The sequence below is a fragment of the Carettochelys insculpta genome, chromosome 21 (genome assembly GCF_033958435.1).
Source record: "Carettochelys insculpta isolate YL-2023 chromosome 21, ASM3395843v1, whole genome shotgun sequence".
NCBI classification, from domain to species: Eukaryota; Metazoa; Chordata; order Testudines; family Carettochelyidae; genus Carettochelys; species Carettochelys insculpta.
The window spans coordinates 9,870,134-9,893,338 of NC_134157.1; the positions used below are offsets into that span (position 1 = coordinate 9,870,134).

Genomic DNA, 23,205 nt, shown 5'->3' on the forward strand with positions numbered 1-23,205 from the left:
TTGCACTTTTAGAAACACTAACAGCGAGCGGGAGGTGTGAAGCTAAAAGCAGCAGCAAGGTGCAAACCATATCATCACCCCGCCGGTTTGGAAGAATAAAGAGATCAGTGACCATTGATGAATTACCCCTGTTGACTCAGATTAGGGCTACCATGCTACACACCAAAAAGAAAAACACAAGACCATGTAGTGGCAGAGCAACTCTGCAGTACAAATACTTTACCAGGCTAGGTGTGGGTTTAGGCATTGTCTTCCGTGCTCTGTGGACTTTGACTTCAGCGTTAGTGGTGGTGGCTTTTTTAGAATCCAGGTCTTTACTCCCCTCCCCGAGCTTGGCTGGCACGGTGGCTTGCATCTGAGAAAAGGGGCTCAGAGTTCTCCCTTTGCTTGTTCCTCCTGGGAGAGTTTTTGCAGCATGGCCAGTGACAGAAGCAAAGGTGCCTGTAGTCCTTAGGGGCTGCTCCTGTGCCATCTGCTTAGTTAAAATATATCCATTGCTCCCTGTTACAGAAGTATGTGTGAAGTCATTGGCTTTCATGTGGTTCTGCTTCCCAGGCTCACTGTCTCTCTCCGAAATGCCATTCTCTGCTATCCTATTTAATTTAGTACTGGAGTCCTGCTGGCTCACTTTTGTATTGTCCTGAGTGTTTTTTGTTGGGTTTGGGTGGCTATTAGATTCGTTGCGCTCACAGGAGCCATTGGTTTCACCATCTGCAGCCATTTTTGGTTCCCCTACTTGCTTTTCTGTAGCACTTTCATCCGCAGCCATGGCATTAAATCCTGGAGACAGGACAAGAGAAAGACATGGGTTACAAATTACTGGGCCTCTATAGGAAAAAATGGCTAACAACCATGGTAAATAATGTCACAACAAATTCACCTCCCACCAAAAAACTGGACACCATTTTTACACAGCTGGATATTTTGGGCCACCTTCCCAGCTCGTGTAACCCAGCATGTATCTCTTCTGAAGTCGATGGACACATGATCACTTACATCAGCTGTGGATATGGTCCCTCACTTATGACTGTTTTCAAGGTAAAAACACCCTTTAGCATTACCAGTAATTACACATATTTGATCATCCTTCAATACCTAAAAGATTAAAAAAAAACCAACACGCTATCCAATTGTGCATGCGTACCTCAGGCAAAACTCTCATTAATACAGGCCAGAACTACACCAAAAATGTTTTGCCCGTATGGCTACACCAGCACTCTCCCAGTGTAGACACAGCTTATAGTGGCAAACAAATACTTTTGTTAGCATCACGTATACTGGCTCAGCGAATGAAATAAGCTACACTTAGAAAGTCGCTTATTTTGCTAGTATAATAGTATCTACACTAAGGCTTTTGCCAGTAAAGCATCATCATCAAAATCATCACACTCTGACTGACACCAGCAAGTTTCTAGTGCTCACCCTGATCAAAGAGTGTTTAGGCTTGCCTTAAGGAGCACACAGAATCAGGACATATGGCTTCCTACCAGAGACACAGGGCAGAGTAAAAACAGGGACAAACCACTTTTAACTCAGTTCTATGCTAACCACATTCATTGAATTCACTTTGCAGTGAGATCTGTGCTAAAAGATGGAATCTAAAGCAGAAAAGTTGCCCCCCCTGGAAAATTAGCAGCTCCCTGGACAACCAGAAGTGATAACCAGTGCTTTTTTGTGCCAGTACCTACTGGTACTGAGTACCAGCACCTCAGCAGCCCCAGTAATGGGATTGGCTGGGGGTAGGGAGCTGGGAGCTGGCTGAGTACCAGCAGCTCTTTTTTTTAAAAAAAAAAATACACCAAGAAAGGTGCTGGTGATAACAATTCACTGGCCTGTTCTGCAGAATGATTTACCTGATACACTATCAGGGACACCTTGTATTGTTTTCTTTCCCAAGGCTAGACAGACTGAGAAGCATAAGGATAATAGCACTGGATACTGAACAGCTCTGAAAACCTGGGCTTTTAGATCCCTCCAAACATCTTCTTAAGGGAATCCTGCCCGTCTCTTCTGCTTGGAACAGAAGGGTGATTGTACAGCATGGGGTAGATTTTGGACTGCGGGGGGACTCACGTACTTGGAGTACTAGCTCTGAGCTCAGCTTTGCCCGGGGTTGCTGAGCACCAGTGCAAAGGCGGCACTGGCTGCAGGAGCCCAAGAACCCTCAAGAGTGCAAAAGGGGCTGCAGCACAATCTCTGCTGCCACAAAGATGGCAAAATTGACTGTTCCCTCCTGGTGCGGGGCCCGGGACTGAAGGGAACAGGCAGCGCCCCTCAGCCCCAAATTATGAGAGCTCCGCTGCTGAACGATACACTTTTAACAGTTATTCAGCTCATTGTTAACTCCGCGTCTACAAATGCATTTAATCTGCAGAGTCAGAGTGGCACCTGCCTGTTTCGCATGCTCGCTCCAGAGCTGCTCTTGCGCTTGAAACACTCCTAATGTTTCCTGGCATTTCCATGTTCTCTAGTCATCAGCGGAGATTTAAAACGTTTTCCCATAAGAGCCAGGTGCCGTTAGCACTCACTGGTTACAACTGCCTTATCAGCTTCACCTTCTAAAGCTCTCGCTTATTTCACCTTGAAGTCAATGGATGTGTGGCACTAAATAGTGTGTGGGAAAGTGCTTCATGCACATGGCTTCCCCATGGGAGCCAGCTGGGAGGTTTGGGCCTGGCTAGGAACCTCCATTAGGAATGCCCTCTTTGCCAAGCAGACAAGGTTAAGCGTATTAGAGCTCCCCGAGTGGATACTGTCAGTCTAGACTATGGGCAGCCAAGTAACTTTTTAAAACAGCTCACTAATATTCCTTAGAGACCATGTGGGAGAACAGAGGCAAAAATGTGCCTCAGCCATGCAGCTTCATGGACTTCCAAGCAGTCTTCAAAGTTGGAACAACACCATCTCTCGCCTCCTGGGACAGTTTCGATTTATTGTTGCATTCAGAGTTTAAGAACCCCAGTAAGATGCAGAGGCATGTGGTTTTGCCAGCTGTGATTTAAAAGTTGGAAAGACGAAGAATGGAGTTTTCTGTTACTGTTCAAAAGCACTGAGGAACAACATTAAGCTAAAGACCAGAAGAAAGCTAACAGTCCTTTTTACTCCTTGTATTTTGCACTTTTGAATAGATCTTGGTGTAGTCATTTCAATCTTCGTTTTAGCACCATTAGCAGCGGGAGAAACACTAAATGATGGGTCCAGATTTGCCAGGCTGTAGGAATAGAGGGTTCTCGGCACTTTGCAGGAGGCACTCAGCACCTGGCAAGATGCGGAGCTAAATACAGGATGGATTTACACTGCTAAGCCTTCCCACTGAAGCAGTCAAATAGCTTTTGCAATTGGCAATTGTTGCACACACTGCTCATTCAATTTAGCTGCCATAAAAGTGACCAAAGAGACAGATTAGAGCACTGCATGAGGGGAAAGGACAATTGCATTACTCCATAAAGGACACACTTTATGAAAAAAGGCACTTGACTGAAGTTTAAAAAAGAAAAGAAAAAAAAAAGGCCTCCAATTTTCTGTTTATTACATGTTGAAATTCCAACCTGATACCTGGAACAAATGCCATTACTCTTTACAGAGTAACATTTCCAAACTGTCATTCCTGGAAATTTTACAAAGTGATATAGGAAAACAGTCCATATTCTGCAGAGCAGTAGAGAACGTTAGTACTAGGCAGTAAACTTATGAGCTTCTTTTTCCACTGCTCTGAACCTGGGGTGATCGGTTGGTTTCACAGATTTCAAGGTCTGAAGGAACGATTGTGATCATCTAGTCAGACCTCCTGTGTAACTCAACCCTTAGAAGTTCCCCAAAATAATTTAATAGCTTTGTGCACCCAATGTACATGTACTGTACATGGTGCAAGACTAAGGCAACCATATCTCCCTACCCCAAATAAGAGACAGGAAGATACGGGGAAAGGGATGGCTCCTCCAAGTCCCGGGGAGCCAGGAAGGAGGCGGAAGCTGCCTCACTCCCGGGAGCCCCAGGGAAGTGGCAGCTGCCCATTGCTCCCCCTGCTTCCCCGAGGCTCAGGGAAGTAGGGTGCGGGGTGGCCCAATACGGGATAATCCATCCCTTTCAAAAAAAAGTCAGGATGCCTTTTTGGCGTCTCAAATACAGGACCATCCCACCCAATACAGGATGGATGGTCGGCCCTTCTGAGCTTCCATCTACAACCCACCTATTAGCTGCTCGGTGGAATGAATAAAAAGTGTTATAGGGTTGGACAACCAAGTGTCTACTGGGCACATATCAGTAGCAAAACCCGGGATTACAGAGAAGTAGCCGTGTTAGTCTATACTTCAATAAAACAGAGGAGCAGAAATGTAGCACTTTAAAGACTGACAAAATGATTTATTCTGTCCCACGAAAGCTCATCATTGAATAAATCACTTTGTCAGTCTTTAAAGTGCTACATTTCTGCTCCTCTGTTTTGTGGGATTACAGGCATTACCCCTGGGCTCTGTGGTTGGCAATGCCATCAGAGAGGCCAAGGATTTACAATGAAGAGAAATTAAATTTCCCCTCTCCTCTCAGGCCAGGTTTGAGGTACGTTATGAAAGGGGCTTGTCCTGCAGCTGCCCATGAAACACCTGCCGGAAGGTGGCGGGAAGATCATCTCCAGAGCTCTCACCCTGCTGGCTTTTAGCAGCACTAAATCAAAGAAAATAACAAATTCCCTAGTTTTAAAAAAAAGTTGGCTGCTCACTGCCAACATGTTTCAGCGCTGTCCAAATCCCCTATGTGAGCCTCAGTGACAGTGTGGGATGACCTGCATGAGCTCATTCAGGAGCTGCAAAGGATTATCTGAGGTCCCTACCCAAGCCTCTAATTACAGAGACCCCCCACTAAACCCCAGTTTTGTGTCACGCTCTAAAACTACTCAATAAGACATCGTAACATAATTAAGTTAGTCTCTTTTTATAGTACAAGCATCTTGATCAGGTGACAAAATTGTTACTCCAGCTCAGACCAGTTAGACCAGGTCTCCAGCCCCAATTCAACAGTGCAGCCAAGGGAGCAAAACACAGGCTTACGTCACATTCAAGTTAGTAAGATGTAGCCACAATCTTAAAATATTAAGCTCTTGCTTTTTTGAACAGAGATGACCTAAATACAGTGCTGAACAGACGTCTCTGACAATGACCAGTTCCAGACGCTTTAGACGAAAATATAAGAAACCTTTTCATGGATAGCTGCTGAATAAGTAACCCAGAGCAAAATATCCTCCCTAACCCCAGGCACTCAATAAATAAAGGGATTATGCCAGGTGTTCCCAAACTTTTTGTGCTCATGACCCCAATCTGAGACTTGCTGTTCCCTGTGACCACAGGAAGCAACAAGCAAGGTAGCAAACAAGAAATATAAGGAATGTACATACTGAGTATATTATTCAGTGCTCCCTAATATGACAGATAGGCTTGTGCGTAGGGACACAGCTTCTCAAAGCCTGGCGATGTGGCAGGAACTGAACATCTGATCTCTGATGTGACATCAAAAGGAGATCCATATCGAAATGTGATGGACTCAAGTGTGCTGAATCCAACTGCTCAGGAATGGAGCCATCAGTTTCAAGGGACATATGGAAAATGCAGGATATTCATTCTTGCAAGTGAGCAAGAATTCCTGCAGAGAAAGATGGGCATCAGTTCCTTGCCAGGATCAACTGCAAGAAATTTCAGTGAGCTGTTGATTTCAGATGCTGGCAAATCCACGGCATCTTGGGCTTGCACTGAAAGGGTGTGGCACCCAACTGTACTTTGTCAAGTCAGGGAAAAAAGGATGCAGACTGTTCCTCCATCTGCCCGAGATGCTCAGCCATCACCTCTGTGGGTGGCTGACTAATTTCATTGTCAGCCAGGAACTTGCAAAGCTGTGGGAAGCAGACTAATTTGTCTTCAATAGACTATTCCTCCAGAAAATAAGTTTGTTCATAAATCCTGTGATTTGATCACTCAGCTGAAAGAGGTGCACGTTCTTTCCTTGCAGACCTTTATTCAATTCATTCAGTTTCCTGAATACGTATGTGACATAGGCACATCTTCCTTTGGCCACAAAGAAAATAAACTCCCTCTTTTTGCAATTCATTGCATAGGCAAGCAGCTTGTCTCTCACTTTAAAAATATCATCACTCACAAGGGTTAACGAACTTCAGTGTGGAACACCGCCATGTTGTGAAATGACTCCATGCCTTTGCACAATTTTGCAAACCTCAGCATGCAAACAAGCTGAGCCTTGATGTAGTCCACATAAGACAAGACTGAATTCCAAACTTTAGCTAGCTCTGGACTCAGAGATTTAGATGCCAGCTGTTTTCTCAGTCCTGACCCTCTTTGCAGCCATGCAGCTTCATAGCTGTCCAAGCAAGCTTCCAAGTTGAAGTTGATACAGTTGCTATCTTCATCAACGCACACATCTGATTTGTGGCTTGCCACAGACAGAACTTTAACTATACAGGAGCCCACCAGGGTATCACACTAGATATTTTTGTCTTGCATGTAGCACACTGACCAATCTTTGTGTTTTCTTGTGTCCAGGAAGATGGAGCTAGAACAGAATGTCTTCAAGAAATACACCCTCCCGTGCGTATTGCACAAAAGACAAAAAACATGCATCATAAACATTAGGGCTCAAACACGAAGAGCAAAAGCATCCATTTTTTTCTGTTGCTTTCCCAGTGTATTTTTGTGATCTGCTGTAAAGATCTCAATACTCTGCTTCACTATGATGTTACAGAATGACATGACACTGGGTTTGTTTGCCTCAGTCTACCCTCACTTTATCTTCACCATATTGATTGCAGCTGGCAAAATCAAAGTCTCTCCAGCTGTATGGAGTTTGGGCCCATGTGATATTTCAAATGTCTTTTGAGTGCAGTCAGAGGTCAAGACCCAAAAATTGTTCTTCCCAGCACTGGAAATATGCTTTGGTTTGCCTGGGTGTTCCTTGTGAAGGATTTCTGAATGTTTAAGTTGTTTAGGTGTCATGCTTTGGCTAGATAATAGCATCTGATATAATCAGCATTTTGGCCTTTCTTCCTGATTGCCAAATGTACTGGTGAAGCCAGACTCAAAGAAAGCTTCAAAATATTTGCAAGCACATTTCTTTTTAATTCATAATTGCACCATCAAACGCACTGCTGGAGGGTGAAGCAGAAATGCTACAAGAAAAATGAGTCCATGGTGCCTCTTCCACAAATCAGAAAGCAGAGGCAAATGAGGCAGGACTTAGGAAGGCCCCATGTGGTGATACTAGGAAAAGAGCGACAGTGACTTAAAAAGATTCTTTATCAAGTGCCAACAGAGTACTCAGAGTGGCCTAAAAGAAGATATGGGCCCTGCCTTAGGGAGCTTACAAGCCACTGCAGATTCTCATCTCAGAACCAGCTCCCAAAAGCTCACGCAAAGATGCTCTGGAGCTAAAGCTACTGCCTCACACATAAAGAACATCTGGATCCACAGTTGGATGGTACGAGTGCAAAAATGGCATCCACAGCACCAGTGTGCTCCACAAATGCCATGCCAGGAGACCACCATTTTACAGAATTTCAAATAATACTGTGACTGCTTTTATACAATGTGTCTCACCCTTTTCAGACTCTGGTTAAGATGCTGGCCTGGCTGGTATCTTATGGCAATGAGTTCCACAGCTCATTTAAGCAGAGCATAAAATATTTTCTTTTAGAAATGTTCGCCTTTGCATTTCATTGAACATCTCCTTGCTCACATATTAGGAGAGATGCAAACAGAAATGTCTGCTGTATCTCATGCTATTCATCTCTTCTCTGAAGAGTGCCTTTTCAAGATTTCCTCAAATGAATTGCTCCGAGCCTCCACGCCTCTCCCTCATCCATCTTCAACCCCCTTCTGTTTTTGCTCCATCTGTGTGGCTGTTTTTTTAAATAGGGAAAACAGAATAAAGCACGTAATTTCAAGAGCTGGCATAGCTTCAGTGTATCCAGTAGTACTGTCATACCTTCTGCATCATTTTCTATTCCTTCCTTTACACATTTGAAAACACTGTGGGTTGGGTGCGTGTGTGCACACATACGTTGTTTTTTACCCCACACTGCAAAGAGAACGTCATTGCACTGTCTGTGGTGATGGCCAATCCATTTCCAGAGTAGTTACAGTTAATTTAGAAACCAGAAATGTGTAGGAGTGAACACATGTATCAAAGAATTTCCTTTTTTCTTTCAGCCTATCTAAGTCCTTTTGAAGTCCTCCTTGACTTGCCATGTTTTAGCCAATCTCAATTTGTAAATTTCCCAGACACCACTCACTTGTGCCCTGGAATGAGATGTCACTCCTGGTAAGGGTACGCCTACACTGCCAACCAACAAGACAACTGGTAGCACAGTTAAGAGGACACATGCTGCCTCTAATCTAAATATTACAGGTAACAGCAGTCTTGTAGACTTGGCAGCACAGGCTACCAACCAAGGACATATCCAGGGTTCCTGGCAGGTTTGAGGTTGGTCGCAGCTGGTATGTCTACCCATGCTGTCAATCATTCTTTCATTGTGAATGAAAAGGCAAGGCTGTGACTCCCCTACTCTCTTTTCAGCCGTAAGGAATGAAACCACTTCTGTTGACATTTAAATGATCACCACTGGGACTCTGGGTCAACACCTCCCAGAGAAGAGTGGGGTAATTTTCACCTCTCCCAGCTATTGCTTCTGCCTCTCTGCAGACATCTCCTCATCACTGCACGTCTGAGGTTTTCTTTGCAAACGTGACAGCAAAGGAGCAGTTGGACTTTTAATGAAAGTTCAGATTCTGAACAAGTGACTCTGGAGAGAGGAGCCATTATGTTATACCACTTTGTATCCCAACACTGCCTGTCAGTTTCTGATCCTTTTTATCAGACTTGCTTGTGTTGAATTGCTGTCTTTCAGGATCTGGCTCATGCACTGCTATAGAAATGGCTTATGCACCTGGTCTCCTTGCCAGTAACTGTCCCCAGGCACACAGAGTACACCTAGGTTTACTTGTTCCTGTCACAGAGCAGGGAGGGGGTTGAACTCAATGACTTCTCAAGATCTCCTCCAGCCCTACCTTTTGATGATTTTATGACAAATGAACTACAGCTCATGCCATCTGGGCCTCCTTAGGTTCAATTTGTTTCTGGCCTTCAGCTGGACACTAGCTCCCTTAGGTCTCATTGAACAGCATAGACTTCTAGCCTTAATTATGCTTGCCAGGAAAATAACTAGGAGATATGAACCCTCTTGCTTCAGGGTACAAACCAAATACTATGACTGGGGTGAGGCAAGAGGCTTTATGCAGTCTCCTGCAAAATAAAGCATTGACTTTGACTGAAGATAGGTCATCCAGAAGTTGCTGTCCTGTCTCCCCAGCCCAGAAATGCCTAGCATCACTCCCAGGTTTCTTTCAGGTCCTTCCTGTAGAACACAGTTAATTCAAACACAAAAACACACCAAGTAACCGCAAAGCCTAGCTATTTCCCCAACCTAAGCTGCCTAGGGGGGACACAGTTCTTTTCCCCTGCATCTATCAGACTTGCTCCAGGGACAGCCATGGACACCAACTCCTCAATTGCACCTCTCTCTTGTCCTTACAGGCATCATGGGTCTCAAAAGTGAACTGCATGAAAGTAGCACCCCCCACCCCAACCTGGGCCCACAAAGGGGAAGACCACCCAGTTACAACCCCCAGCTGCTAGGTCATTTCGTAGGTCATCCTCAAACAGTTGAGAAGGCCCTACTCCCTTATCTGTATTAAGAGGGCTTGATTTAAAATGTACTGTAATGTTAAGTGCATGTACACATTTTTTAGGATTCCACAAATACTCTTTAATAAAAGAGCATCCTTTTTTTTTTTTTAACTAGAACAAGAGCTTTACAGCACACCTGTATATTCAATCAAGAGACAAGAGCCATTTCCTCAAGATTAGGTTGCCTTGGTGAATTCACTTTTAATAGGAGGTCGTTCAATGGTTTGTGGGTCTTACAGTTTGCTGGTTAAAAAAAAAAGAACTCTTTCTCAGGAAAAAAAAAAAAAAAAGTAAAAGGAGACAGTAAAACAGAGAAAAGCCCAGTTGAAAGAAAAAGGTACTTGAATGGAGGTGTTCTAGATGAAGTAGTACTAGTTAGTATGAAACCTCTGGATCAAGATTTTGTATTAGAATTGAGAGGAAAACTCCGCCCATTTTGTTCAACGCAGAAATAGAAAAGCTTTGACATCAAGGGTGATTCTTTTCTTCTTGGTGAAGAAGAGCTGAAAACTTCAGATCAGATCCTCAGAGGGTACAAGTCATCACAGCTCCCAGACCTCAATACAGTCACACAACTTAAACCAACTGAGAATCTGGTCCTCTGTTTTCATAATATAACTGTGGCATATCACTCTCTGATGCTGGGGCCTGCGACAGTCAGAATTGTGAAGTGGCTGTGCTGGCCAGTGTGAAGCACCACATCTGCGACTGGTCTAAGGGGAAGAAAAGTCCATTCATCTTGAATGTTTAAACAGTGGGGACTAGACAGCTGAGGGAAACTGCATTTGACCTCTTGCCTTTAGATTGCCAGCTGTAACTGTAGTAACAAAGGCAATCTCTGTTGGATGGCCTACTGACTCAGTCCATCCTCAAAGGAATGAGGTTCTACATACACCTCCCACCAATTCCACTCACAAGATCATTGCTCTACCCGCATTTAAGTCCCCCACAGCTGAGACCTTTCTTCTTGAATGTCTGGAAAGCACCTAGGCTGCTGCAGCTGATACCATAAATATGCAGTAACTTCGAGCCCCAACTGACCCCCTTCTGGGCAGTGCTCAGCATGGAACCCCAGTGCTGACTGAGCCGTGGAAAGCCAACTGCCCTTGGTACACCCCTCAGGCAGCTATCTCTAGAAGGGAAGAGGAATGGGTGGTTAGCTGAAGAGGTGTTTTCTAATGCCGCATCTGTTCTCAAGATAGGAGGCTTCACTTTTCAGGGATGCCACTCTGGCACTTTTCTGCCAGCACAAAACTCATTTTGAAAAGTTATCATGAGAATAAATGTTTAAATACACTGACATGATTTTAAAAATGGGACTGTGTCTTATCCGTAAGCAAGATGACGGATGATTGTCATCACAATGGGTATCACTTCCACAAGATGGCCACCATCACAGAAGTCACAGAAATGGCTGGTTATAACTGAGAACTTTATTTCCATTAATTCCATTCCTCTGCTCATTAATTTTGAAACTGGCCATTCACTGAAAGCTTTCCATCTGCTGGGCTGAACAAAACAAGTGCAGTCTCCTTCGAAATACCAGGTGAGATGGAGCTGGGTGCTCTGCACTGTGGCCACTGGCAGAACTGAATTTATTCCAATGTAAGAGATGATTCATTAATTTGTTACACCCCAAGACAAACTAGATATGCCCTACCTTAATACAACACAAGAACTTCTTTCCAGTTACCCATTTTTCCCGCAAAAGGAAGGAGTGACGTGAACTTTTACCCATAGAAGAAATGAACAGGAGCCTTTCATGATGAATGGTGCAACCTCACTTCTAGTCATCAGTCTGCTAGTCTCATGTAGCTTTTCTCTATCTCAATTGTGTGGCATTAGACAGAAAAACACTATTAAACTACACATGGAGTTAATGCTGGATTTTACTTTGTTTGGGACTTGCTCCCAGAGCACTAAACAGACACGTGAAGTTTAAAGTTTATTTCTCTCTCATTTTTGTGCTTCTACACTGAAGTCAGAAGAGCCTCCCTTCCCCCACATGACTGAAATACACCAGCACCGCATCTCTGCGGTACCTTCATCCAAGGAACTCACAGCACTTCATGCGTTCACCTCACAAAATCCCCGTGAGGTAGGCAGCATTCTTGCCATCTTACAGATGGAGAGAAGTTGTATGACTTGCAAAGAGACATGCAGTGAGTCAGTGGCAGAGCTGGCACTACCAAAGCTAACACAAAGCCGCATTCTTACACATAACTGCCCCAGTGTGAATCTGAATTAACATGCATTTCTGAAGCTCCGAACAGGCATTTCTAAATTGTGCGTGTGTGTGATTCATGGTCTCATCCCTTAGCTCAAGAATTAAAGGCTTCTAGCTCCAGAGGTTCTGGTCTCAACCCCTGCACACAACCCAGTCAGAGGTGTCCTTATAAAGGGAATAGAATCCAAACCAGCTCCTGTTCTTATAGACAACAGCTCTCATCCAACATGACATGACCAGCAGTCTCATAAACACCACCCTAAGCCGGAAACCCATGGACCACTATGCTTACCTACATGTCTCCAGCTTCCATCCAGGGCACAGCACACAATCCACTGTATACAGTCAAGCACTAAGGTACAACCGCATTTGGGCTAATCCCTCATTCAGACAAAACACCTTTGTGTGAGACCTTTACCAAAAACTTTCCTAAAACTACAATACCCATCTGAGGAAGTGAGGAAACAGACTGACAGAGCCAGACGTGTACCCAGAAGCCACCTGCTACAACACAGGCCTAACAAGGAAAATAATAGAACAGCACTGGACATCACCTACAACCCACCCTGGACAACGATCCCTCACTCTCACAGACCCTGGGAAACAGGCCAGTCCTCTCCTACAGACAGCCTGCCAGCCTGAAACAAATTCTCACCAGCAACTATAGACCACACACCACAGTAACTCTAACTCAGGAACCAATCCCTGCAACAAACCTCGGTGCCAACTCTGCCCACATATCTACACCAGTGACACCATCACAGGACCTAACCACATCAACCACACCATCGGGGCTCATCCACCTGCATATTTACTAATGTAATATATGCCATCATGTGCCAGCAATGCCCCTCTGCTATATACACTGGCCAAACCCGACAGTCTCTATATAAAGAATAAATGGACACAAATCAGATATCAGGAACCATAACATACAAAAACCTGCAGGAGAACACTTCAACCTCCCTAGACGCTCAGTAGCAGATTTAAAAGTAGCCATCCTACAACAACAAAAAAAACTTTGAAAATAGACTCCAAAGAGAAACGGCAGAGCTACAATTCACTTGTAAATCTGACACCATAAATCAAAGACTGAGCAAAGATTGGAAATGGATGGCCAACCACAAAAGCGGTTTCTCCTCTCTTGGTGTTCACACCTCCACATCAGCTGCTAGACGAGGGCCACGTCGTCTCTGACTGAACTGACCTCATCAACTCTGGCCTTCTTCTTGATTGGTACCCCGTTCTTTTCATTAAACTGTATATTTATACCTGCCTCTGGAATCTCCATTCCAATGCATCTGACAAAGTGGGTCTTTGCCCACGAAAGCTTATGCTCCAAAAATTCTGTTAGTCTATAAAGTGCCTCAGGACTTCTTGTTGTTTTTCAAGAGTCAGACTGACATGGCTATCCCTTGCATACAGCAGTCTCATGGTATTTCAGACATGACCGTATAAACCAGAAGCTTCACGCGTATTCTTGGGTTATCTGTGCTCCGTTTTACAGACCCAAGAGATTCAGATAGCTGAGAGCAGTTTCAAACAAGCATCCAAACCTCAAGGTGTCTCACCAAATCAAACCTCCCAGCTTTGGGACAATCCCATCCATCACTGCATTATATGCTATCTCAAATGAGGGAAGTAATGTCCACCAATGTATCAGGCAGCAGTACCTATTTAATGTTTGGGAAGCACATGAAAATGTAAATCATTAAATAAACGCTACATGTTATTGATATTGGAACCAAAGAACATTAACTAATTAAAGTTGGGTAGCTGACAATGTTGGCTTATGAAGGTCAGGATACGACTATACAGTAAACTCTGTTTTAACTGGTATTCAATCCATCAACCAGTACTCTCAAATAACCGGCATTACCAATAACTGCCCCCAGGTGCTCTGCCAGCACCGAGGTTTCTTTTCCAGGCGTTATGTCCCACCCCAAGCCATTGATGCCACTTCCCCTTCTTAAGAAGGGACTGGTGCTGGGACACACGTGAGGAGCCAAGATGAGGCTGCTGCATCCGTTGCTCACCACACCTCTCCGGGCCTCGGCTGCAGAGGCTCCAGGGCTGCTCAGCAACCGCCACCAGTGGGTGGGGGAAGGGGAGAGAGCCCGTCCGCCCCATGCCAGCACAGGCTAGGGTCTGAGCCACTGAGAGCTGCTGAACCCCACCAGGGAGCGTAGACCAGGCTGCACGGGCAGCAGCCATGCTCCAGGGGGGTGGGGGGGCAGGCTGTAGGCTTTAAGGAGGGGAGCGCTGCTGTAGTGCAGCTCAACTTTTGGAGAACTGATGGTGAAGGGATCCTCTCTATTATCCATAATATATTAACATCCAACAACCGCCAGGTAATGGGGCTGTATGTACAAGCCATACAGTCAAATAATCATGCAAGCCAGAGTCACGCGCATTAAACTAACGGGTTCACGCAAAATACCATATGGAATGGAAATGACACGCCTGGGCCTTGTTTCTTGAAATATTCTGTCCCATAACTCCACAAACGAGCTGCTAGACGGAAGGAGGGAGGATAGTTTGAAAGTCCAATAACTGGGGAAGCACCAAGATGGGAAATGCATGTTTTATACTATTGCATATTTCCTGTGACACAGATTATCTCCTTTCAGGCAAAAAGGAGTTCAGAGGTATCAAGACTTTCAAGTATCACTCCATTCTGATTAACCCATCACATTCTAAAGCCTGATATTTGAGACCAGCTACAGCTAGAAAGCAATGGCTTGTGTCGCGTAATAGCAACTAAATAACTCACATCCAAGTGATGTAGGGTGCCCCAGTCAGTTGCTCCTCTCAGTTACAATGGCACAAAGATTATACTTTGACTTCCATGAGAATATTCACGTGCTTAAGGATAAGCATGTGGTGTAAACATTTGTAGGATTTGATCATCAGTCCACTGAGTTTTGTAAAAAATGTGGTTTCTAAAAAACAAACCAGCCATGGGACTCTGACCTGGGAAAGAGGACTGATGGAAAGAGAGAGATTCATCAGGCCAAGGAAGGGAAGAGCATGCTTAAGCACTGGCTCACCAACCCAGTGAGGAGGGCTTTAAAGTGGGTTCAAAGAGAGCAGGTGACAGAAGCCCACAGGTAAGAATTAAAAAGTGACCTTAACAAAGATAAGAGTACACACAGAAACAGATACTAGGGTCACAGAACCCTGCACAGGAGCAACAAAATGGAAATCAGTGGGGCAAATCTCTGCTCAACGTCCTTGAACTTGACACACAAAGGCAAGACAAATGGGTTACACATAGGAAGAACTGGACATGTTAGTACTAAACTATGACTACGCTGGCATCATTGAAAAATCTGTGGTGTAAATCTCAGCCTTGAAATACAACTGTAGAGGGCTGCATCTTTTTCAGGTAGGCTAGATAGGGAAAAAAGGCATCCAGAATAAAAATAAACACACACACACACACAGAGATAACAGGCTGAGTAACTGAAAGTTTCAAGAAAAGGGGTGGGGAGATGATATGATAGGGATCTATGGCAGACCACCAAATCAGGTAAAGGAGGTGTATGTGGCATTTCTAGAACAGAAATATCTAAAACAAACTACCGTGAGGATCTAAAATAAACTACCAACATGGAGGAACAGGTAGCAAATCAGAAGATGGAAGGCAATTTGGATGACTGTGATCATGAAATGAACGATTTTATAATTCAAAGGAAAAGAAGGTGTAAATGCTGCAGAATAAGGGCAACGAACCTCAAAAATGTAGATTTTTAGCATAATCTGAGAACTGGTACGTAAGGTCCCGGGGCAGAAAATCTACACAGTCAAGGAGTTCCAGAAGGACATTTCCTGAAGGAAATGAGGTTAAAGGTAAAAGTGCTAAGGAAATACACAAAGAATAGTACGAGGCCAACACGGCTGCATCAGGAGTGTAAGGATGGCCTGGAAAATCAACAAGGAATCCTACAAAAAGTGAAAACATGGACAAAGTGCTAAGGAGGAGTAAAAGAGCATAGCACAAGCAAGTCAGGATAAAATCAGAAAGACTAAGGCACAAGATGAGTTACATAGGCCCATAAAACACCGTTAAGAAGAGGTATTTTAACTGTATTAAAAGCAAGAAAAACACATGGGAAAGTTTAAGTCCTCTACTTAGTGGGGAAGGCTGAGATGGTTAATGGCTTCAGTCTTCACTAAATAATTTAATAGTGGGTTATTATTCAACATTATTAACATTAGCAAGGGGGAAGGAATGCAAGCCAAAAGAGAGAAAGAACAGATTAAAGAATATTTAGGTAATTTACATCAGATGCATTCTAGTGTGCAGACCCTAAGGAAACTCACTTTAGATCAGAGGATGTAAGGAACTAGCTGAAGCAATCTCATAAATGTTAGCAATTATCCTGAAGATATCATGGAGGATAGGTGAGGTGCTAAAGGAATGGTGATGGGCAAACTTAGTACCTATCTTTAAAAGGGGAAACAAAGGGACCTGAGGAAACTATAGACAGTCATGCTGACTTTGATAACTGGAGAGATACTGGAACACATACTTAAACCATCAATTCACAAGCACTTAGAGAGGATAAGAGCACTTTAAGAAATTGCCCACATGGATTTGTCAAGAACAAATGATACCAAACTAACCAAATTCCATTCTTTGATAGAGTAACTGGCCTACTGAATGAGGGGTCAAACAGCAGGTGGGACAGATCTTGGCTTTAGTAAGACTGCTGATGCAGTCCCACATGACACACACATCAACAAACTAGGGAAATGTGGTCTGATGAAATTACTATACTGTGGGTGCACAAGTGACTGAAAAGACAGAATTCAAATAGTAGTTATCTATGGTTCACTCTCCAATTGGAAAGGTGTATGTACTGAGGTCCCGCAGGCATCAGTCATGGTACAGTACTACACAATATTTTCATAAATGTCTTGAAATGAAAAATATGCCCATAAAATTTGTGGATAACACCAAGCTGGGTGGGACAGTATTAAAATTCAATAGAACCCTGACAAATTAGAGAACTGGTATAAAATCATCAGCAGGACATTCAGAGACATGTACATTAGGAGGGGGAAAAAAATCAAAGGAATAGTTATGAAATGAACTAAGTGGTCATACCACTGAGAACAATCTGGGGTCTAGAGTGAACCACAAATTAAATAAGAGTCAATAATATGATACAGTTGCACAAAAAAGGGCTTCTGACATTTTGGAGAACATTAAGAAAGATGCTGTATGCGAGACATGGGAGATAACGACTCTGCTCTGCTCAGTGCTGTTGAGATCTCAGCATCTGAGAGTCCTATGTCTAATTGCAGGAGAGACCCTTTAAAAATGATGTGCACCAACTGGAAAAAGTCCATAGGAGAGCAACAACAATGATAAATGAGTTAGAAAACCTGATCCAGAAGGAAACAAAGATATTGGGCATGCTCCATCTTCAAAAATGAAGAAAAAGCAGAGAGGGTTCCTTCCAACATGTTAATGACTGGTAAAATGAGGGTCATTATCAACTGTTCCCCTTATCTACTGAAGGTAGAACAAGTAGTAATAGGCTTACTCTGTAGCAAGGGAAATTTAGATTAGATATTAGGAAAATCTTTTTGACTACACAGGTAGTTAAAATTCTGTAACAGACTTCTACGAGAGATTGTAGAATCCTCATCATCAGAAGTTTTTAAGAACAGGTTGGACAAACATCTGCCAGGATTGGTCTAGGTTTACTTGATTCTGTCTCAACACGAGATGCTGGATTTGATGACTGCTGGAGACCCCTTCCAGATCTACTTTTCTAAGATTCAGTTATTCAGTGTCGGATTGAAGAGAAAGGGAAAACAAGATGGTAACCAAATTGGTCTGAATTTTAAGGTCTGATATCTCAAGTCCAGCCAGGACTATAAATGTTTTGGGATGCCCGGTTCGGTTCTTTTCTAAATCCCCAGTCCTGGGCTAGAGATTAGAATGAAATTATGCCCATGCAGGCAGATGCAATGAATTCACTGATGATCTCATGAAAGGCAAGAAACAAACATTAATGGACAGAGGATTTTAAAAGGAGATAATATTAAATCCTCAGATTGATTTGCATGTGTGCAGCACACCTATAGACTCAGGATTGAAATACCTCATCTGATGAAAAGCAGGGTGTGCATTGCATTGCTCAAAGTAAAAGCAGAAGAGTAACAATGCACAAGCAAGGAGATGACAGGCCATGTACCACTCACTCTCCAGTGCCATCACTGTGTCCTGAAGCACAAAATAAGCTCACAGGGAAGCACAAAACAAGCTTCAGGAGATTAAAAAAAAAATCAAAATGTATCATGAAGAAACTAGCAGCCAATTCCATAGGGCAAGACCCACTCATTGTCTCCCTGAGTGAAAACAGCTCCTTAAAGCAACTTGCTGAAGTCTCTAATACCTAAGGAACTATTTGTTACTAATATTAACATTGGAGCAATAAATGTCAGACTTCAGTTTCAACTGGTTATGGATCAGAAGATCAAAGTAACAGTCTCCTTTTACTTTCAGAGGCACATCAGAAGCAGCTGAGAAAAATGTAGTTCCCATGATGGTTGAGATCAAAGAAACTGTGACCCATGTCTGCATGCTTTGGGGATTGATCCCGCTGCTGTAGAAGTCCATGCAGAGTTACACGGACTTTACAAGGGGTGGGACGAGGGCACTTAATTGGTGCAACTGAACAGTTACTAATCTATCGGTTCATTTTTAACCATGTCATATGCATTGTCCCCAGTGATGAGGTTTGGTCCTGTATCAAAGCATGCACTTACCTTCTTCTTTACTGTTGGTGATATCTTTCAGCAGCTCCGTCTTCATGCAGGCGTCTTTCCTATTCTCTGACTTATTCTGCACTGCTTGCTGGGGTGCGGGAAGAAGGACAGAGACAATTAATGTTTGGTGAAACATAAAATGCACTATACATTTTAACAAGAAACAATGGTGAAAATATCCTATTTATACCCTCACACCAGGGCAGAAATGCCATGGGCAAACTGCAGAGTGAAATTAACAACTCCAGGAAACTGCCAACAAGGTTCAGGTCAAAGATCAGAAATCCAAGGGCTTGCCAGAGCTGGCAATGCATCTCATTCAAGAAGGATGGGAGCATGGATTATCTCATACAGTTGACAACTCAGATTTACTTACATGGAGAAAAGATGTGGACGAAGATTTTTCACCGTTCATTTTGGGTGTCCAATTTGACACACCCTAAAGGAACCTTATTTACCTCGCAGGATGGGCACCACAAAAATGAGATAATCAGACTCACTAGCCACTTGAAAATACTGGCCACAGTGCCAAAAACTTAGCTAAGCAAGTATGACAAACACTGACGTATTCCCCAGGTTGAACAGACACAATTGGCAACTGTTAAATGGTCAATATCAGAAAGCATTTAGCATGCAATGTAAGTTTAACAGTATTAATTTTTCACCCTAACTTCGATGGTTTTTGCTTTTTTTTTAAATGAACACCTGCTTTATTATTCTGCCACTGAGGCACTTGACATCCTGCTGCTATGTTGACGAGGTAGCTACGCTGCTTATCTTATAAATGCCTGGCCATAAAGAAAAGCACAGCAACAATAGAAAGAAAAGGGGTATTTTTTTTTTAAAAATAACACACACATAGGAGGAGGGGCTTTTGACATAGTTCTCTGGCTAAAGTGACAAGCCAGTTTAAAGAGTAAACATGACAACCGCCTGGCAAAGCTGCATCTGGTTAATGCAAACAGAAATGTCTGTCTCAAGGGTTGCGGAATGGTAAAGGTGAAGGGTTCATCTCATGCTGTGTGCATCACAGAAGCAGAATAAACCTAGGTCAAGCCAACTGTTGTAGGCCTACCCAGAGCACAGATGGTGCCTGCAGCCATGCAAATCAAAAGGTCTAAAGCACGTTGGGTGATAAGGAAAAAAACCTGCCCATCTCCCATAAAGCAAATAAAGGAGATAAGGTATAAACACATACACAATATTGCCCAGTACATTGTCATTTAAGTCTCAACCTTCCCAGGTTAGCAACACAGCAGCTAATCATGGCATTACTATTATCAGCCACAGGGCAACTTTTGTTTCTATCTAAGTTCAGTTGTACTGCCAAGTTCCTGTCGGTATTACACAGCAGAAAGGCTCTCCCATTCCTTCTTGCAAAAGCCCACCTGGCCCATTTCACAACCACCACGTAGGGCCCATACTAATGTCACTGGCTTCAGGAAAGAGCCTGGAAAACAGTAAGGCCACAACTCAGAAGGTTTTTAAAAAACGCTGGTGTCACCTGAAAACCAATGGATAATGAAGCTAATCAGAAGAAATGGTCTTCAGTGCCAAGGAAATATCTACTTGTTAAAGATTCCAGGAAGAGCTCCCTTTTTATCTAGAAAAATGAATCAGCTATGCTTCACGGGCCCAAGTCCCACATGGGGAGTTGAAGGCACTCTGCATCTTGCAGGACCATTCCCCATACGAGTAACATGTGCCCTGTGCAGCCCTATCTCCCCATGAATACACACACTGCAAATGTACAGACACTGCAAAGAGGCACATATCTAGGAGATCTTATTTGAAAGGAACTGCAGATATTGGACTCACTTTTTTCAGACTACAAAAACAATACAGAAGGGTGGTTTGTTTGTTTTTTAAAGAGTGGTGTAAACTCTAGCCATATGATCAAACTTTCTGAACAAGTTTTGGCCATAAGGGACACATTCTTCTTTCATAGTGAAATGCTCATCAATACAGCCTGAAATTTGAATGGAGGCCAACTTCATTTTTGTTAAGCCAAGAATTAAAACAATATTCTTGGTGCACATACAAGTGTTTAGATCCAACATCTCATCTCCATTTCTCAGGTGTATATCAGAGTAAGCCAACAGCATTATACAGGTATAAAGCTACTCAAGCAAGAGCAGAATAAGTCCCAGGCATCTGCAGAACAACAAAGACCCAAGGGCTCGTAAAGAATGAATGCTCTTGCCCTTTCTACAGCAACTGGTATAAAATAAAGGAGCCTCAGTATCTCTTAACAGGGACCATTCTGCTTTCAGGGGTTTAAGTTATACAAATAAAGCCCTTTCATGTCTCCACCTTAAATGTAATTCCAACTAAAAGCCTCAGGATTTCAGAAAAATCATTTTTGTTTAACTGATTTACTATCTTTTTCCTTCAAAATCTGACACCTCTACTCACCCTCCATGACCTCAAAAAAATATCACATACTCCCTCCCGCTCCCACTTCCATCCCTTCCAAGGGTTATGTTATTGCCACTCAGTAGAGGAGGCCTAAAAGAAAGCCACTGCTACAACTCAAGAAAGAACTAACCACAGCAAAATGTCTCAGCTATTGCAATTAACGAGAGTGACTTACTGCCTAGAATTCTTGCAGACAAAACCAGCTTTCTATGAGAACTCCTATCTCTACGAAAGAAACTTAGCAGCACATCCCTTTCCCAGCTCACAACCTGTGCCACCCCAAATCGAGTTACTTTAGGTTGCTTTCAACAGGCTCACATGGTTCATATCCTACAACCACATCCAAACAGTCCTCAATAACAACAGGAGTTCCACCAGGTTCATGTTTGTTAAAAAGCCAAAACAAAACCCCAACATCAACCTCTAAAGCATCTTTGCCCTGTGAGAGGGAAAGTTGTGAAGCATATTTATATCAAAAGGAGCCTACAGCAGACAACTGCTGCAAAGCATTCGAAGCCTGCCTCCCATAAAGCCTGGGGAGGAGGCAGCTTTCCCCCTTCTTGGTCTATCAAAAGTAGATGCATCAACTTTATGGCTAACATTTTCAGCCTGAAGACAGTTTTCACACAAACAGAGTCCTGCAGAACCCACACACCAACACACACCCTTCTCCAAAATCACCAGCATTCTAAGCTGCCCAACCATTTCCAACCAGCACACAATTCCATCCAAACTTGCTAGCAGCAACTTTGCTGTAAGTGTCAATACCTCCATGTTTTCCCCTTAAATTCAAAGCAAACTTCCCTTTTTGCTCACACTCCACCATGCCCCAATCTGTCGGCTCCTGATTGGCAGAGAAATCTTATACCCACCCTCCTAGCAGAGAAATGTCTGCTTTAACAGCAGTCCCAACAAAAGCCAACTGCCAAGCACAGTCTGCTTCAGAATAAAAGTCTCACACTCTCCTTTCCCCACCCCTCCTTTCCTGCAGCCGTCTGTCTCCATTCCACTGCCTACAAACAGAGTGATTATTAATCTTCAATCACTGGAGAGCCTCCACAAAGACTATGCACCACAACCAATGAAGCATTTTTCTCTTTTAGCTTTCAAGGGAAATAAAACTTATTGCATCTTAAAAGACAGACTGATTGGATCTTTAAAAGCCATGAGAATCCAAGGAGTCGTGATATACTTGCTTATTTTTTTCCCCTTCTACTGCTGTGTATAAGAAATCAAGCTTTCTTTGTTGCTTTAGAACTAAGGCGGCAATGGAAGTCAGTTTAGCGAATCCAAGCAAAGGGTTCGCAGCATTTCCATACACAGTGCTAGAAACTAAACTGGCGCCTTAAAATGCTTTAAAAAACCAGAAACAAACCTCCTCAGCCTTCTCTTTGGAAATTTCATTAGCCACCCATTTGCACCTCACAGCAATTTGGTTCCAATAAGGTTTACGCATAAAAGATAACAACAAGACAACACATGCATATAAAAACTTACAGCTTTCTTCCCCCTCCCCTGCTATCCCCAAGAGATCAGTGAGTTACATCATGACCCAGAGTTCTGTCAAGGCAAATAAGAAAATGGATGAGTTTGATACCTTAAGGTGCAAACCTTCACAAGGTTTCTCTTTTTATCATAATATTAACTGCCTGGTAAACTGAGCCTTAGAAGAAACATTATCGTAAGTTAGACACAGCTATAACAGGTCAACGTGCAAAAGAGCAGAGGTGGGAGATAATCCAAGGAAGACTAACCCTTCTCCTTTCAAACTAAGCAGAGCACACAGAAAAGTATATTCTTCAATGTTCAGGGCACTATCTACATCAACATCTGTTTACAGGCTCGAAAAGAATGACATAGGAATGATCTTGTACGGCCTATAAAACCTACAATCAGACGGTTCAAAGCCTCAATGGATATGTAGCCCCTCTTCCCATGGCACTGCTACCATTCATCTCCCCATAACCCAATCCCCGCCTCTCCTCGTTTTACTAAACCCCGTCTCCCAACAGATCAAATTCTACTCCGAG

At 43.3% G+C, this 23,205-nt stretch overlaps 1 protein-coding gene across 10 annotated transcripts in view; it reads right to left on the reverse strand.

The window, feature by feature from the left end:
- EHMT1 (euchromatic histone lysine methyltransferase 1) overlaps positions 1-23,205 on the reverse strand; it is a 169,490-nt gene that overhangs the window by 81,388 nt on the left and 64,897 nt on the right. For 8 of the 10 annotated variants that reach the window (XM_075015208.1, XM_075015207.1, XM_075015206.1 and 5 more), the window contains 2 exons: positions 18,758-18,845; positions 224-780 (listed from right to left, as the gene is read on the reverse strand). In XM_075015208.1, the coding sequence (XP_074871309.1) occupies positions 224-780; positions 18,758-18,803 (603 nt within the window). In that variant the 5' untranslated portion in view covers positions 18,804-18,845. Of the gene's footprint in view, positions 1-223; positions 781-18,757; positions 18,846-19,133; positions 20,817-23,205 lie in introns of those variants that run through there. The other 2 variants (XM_075015204.1, XM_075015205.1) reach the window with 2 other exon arrangements.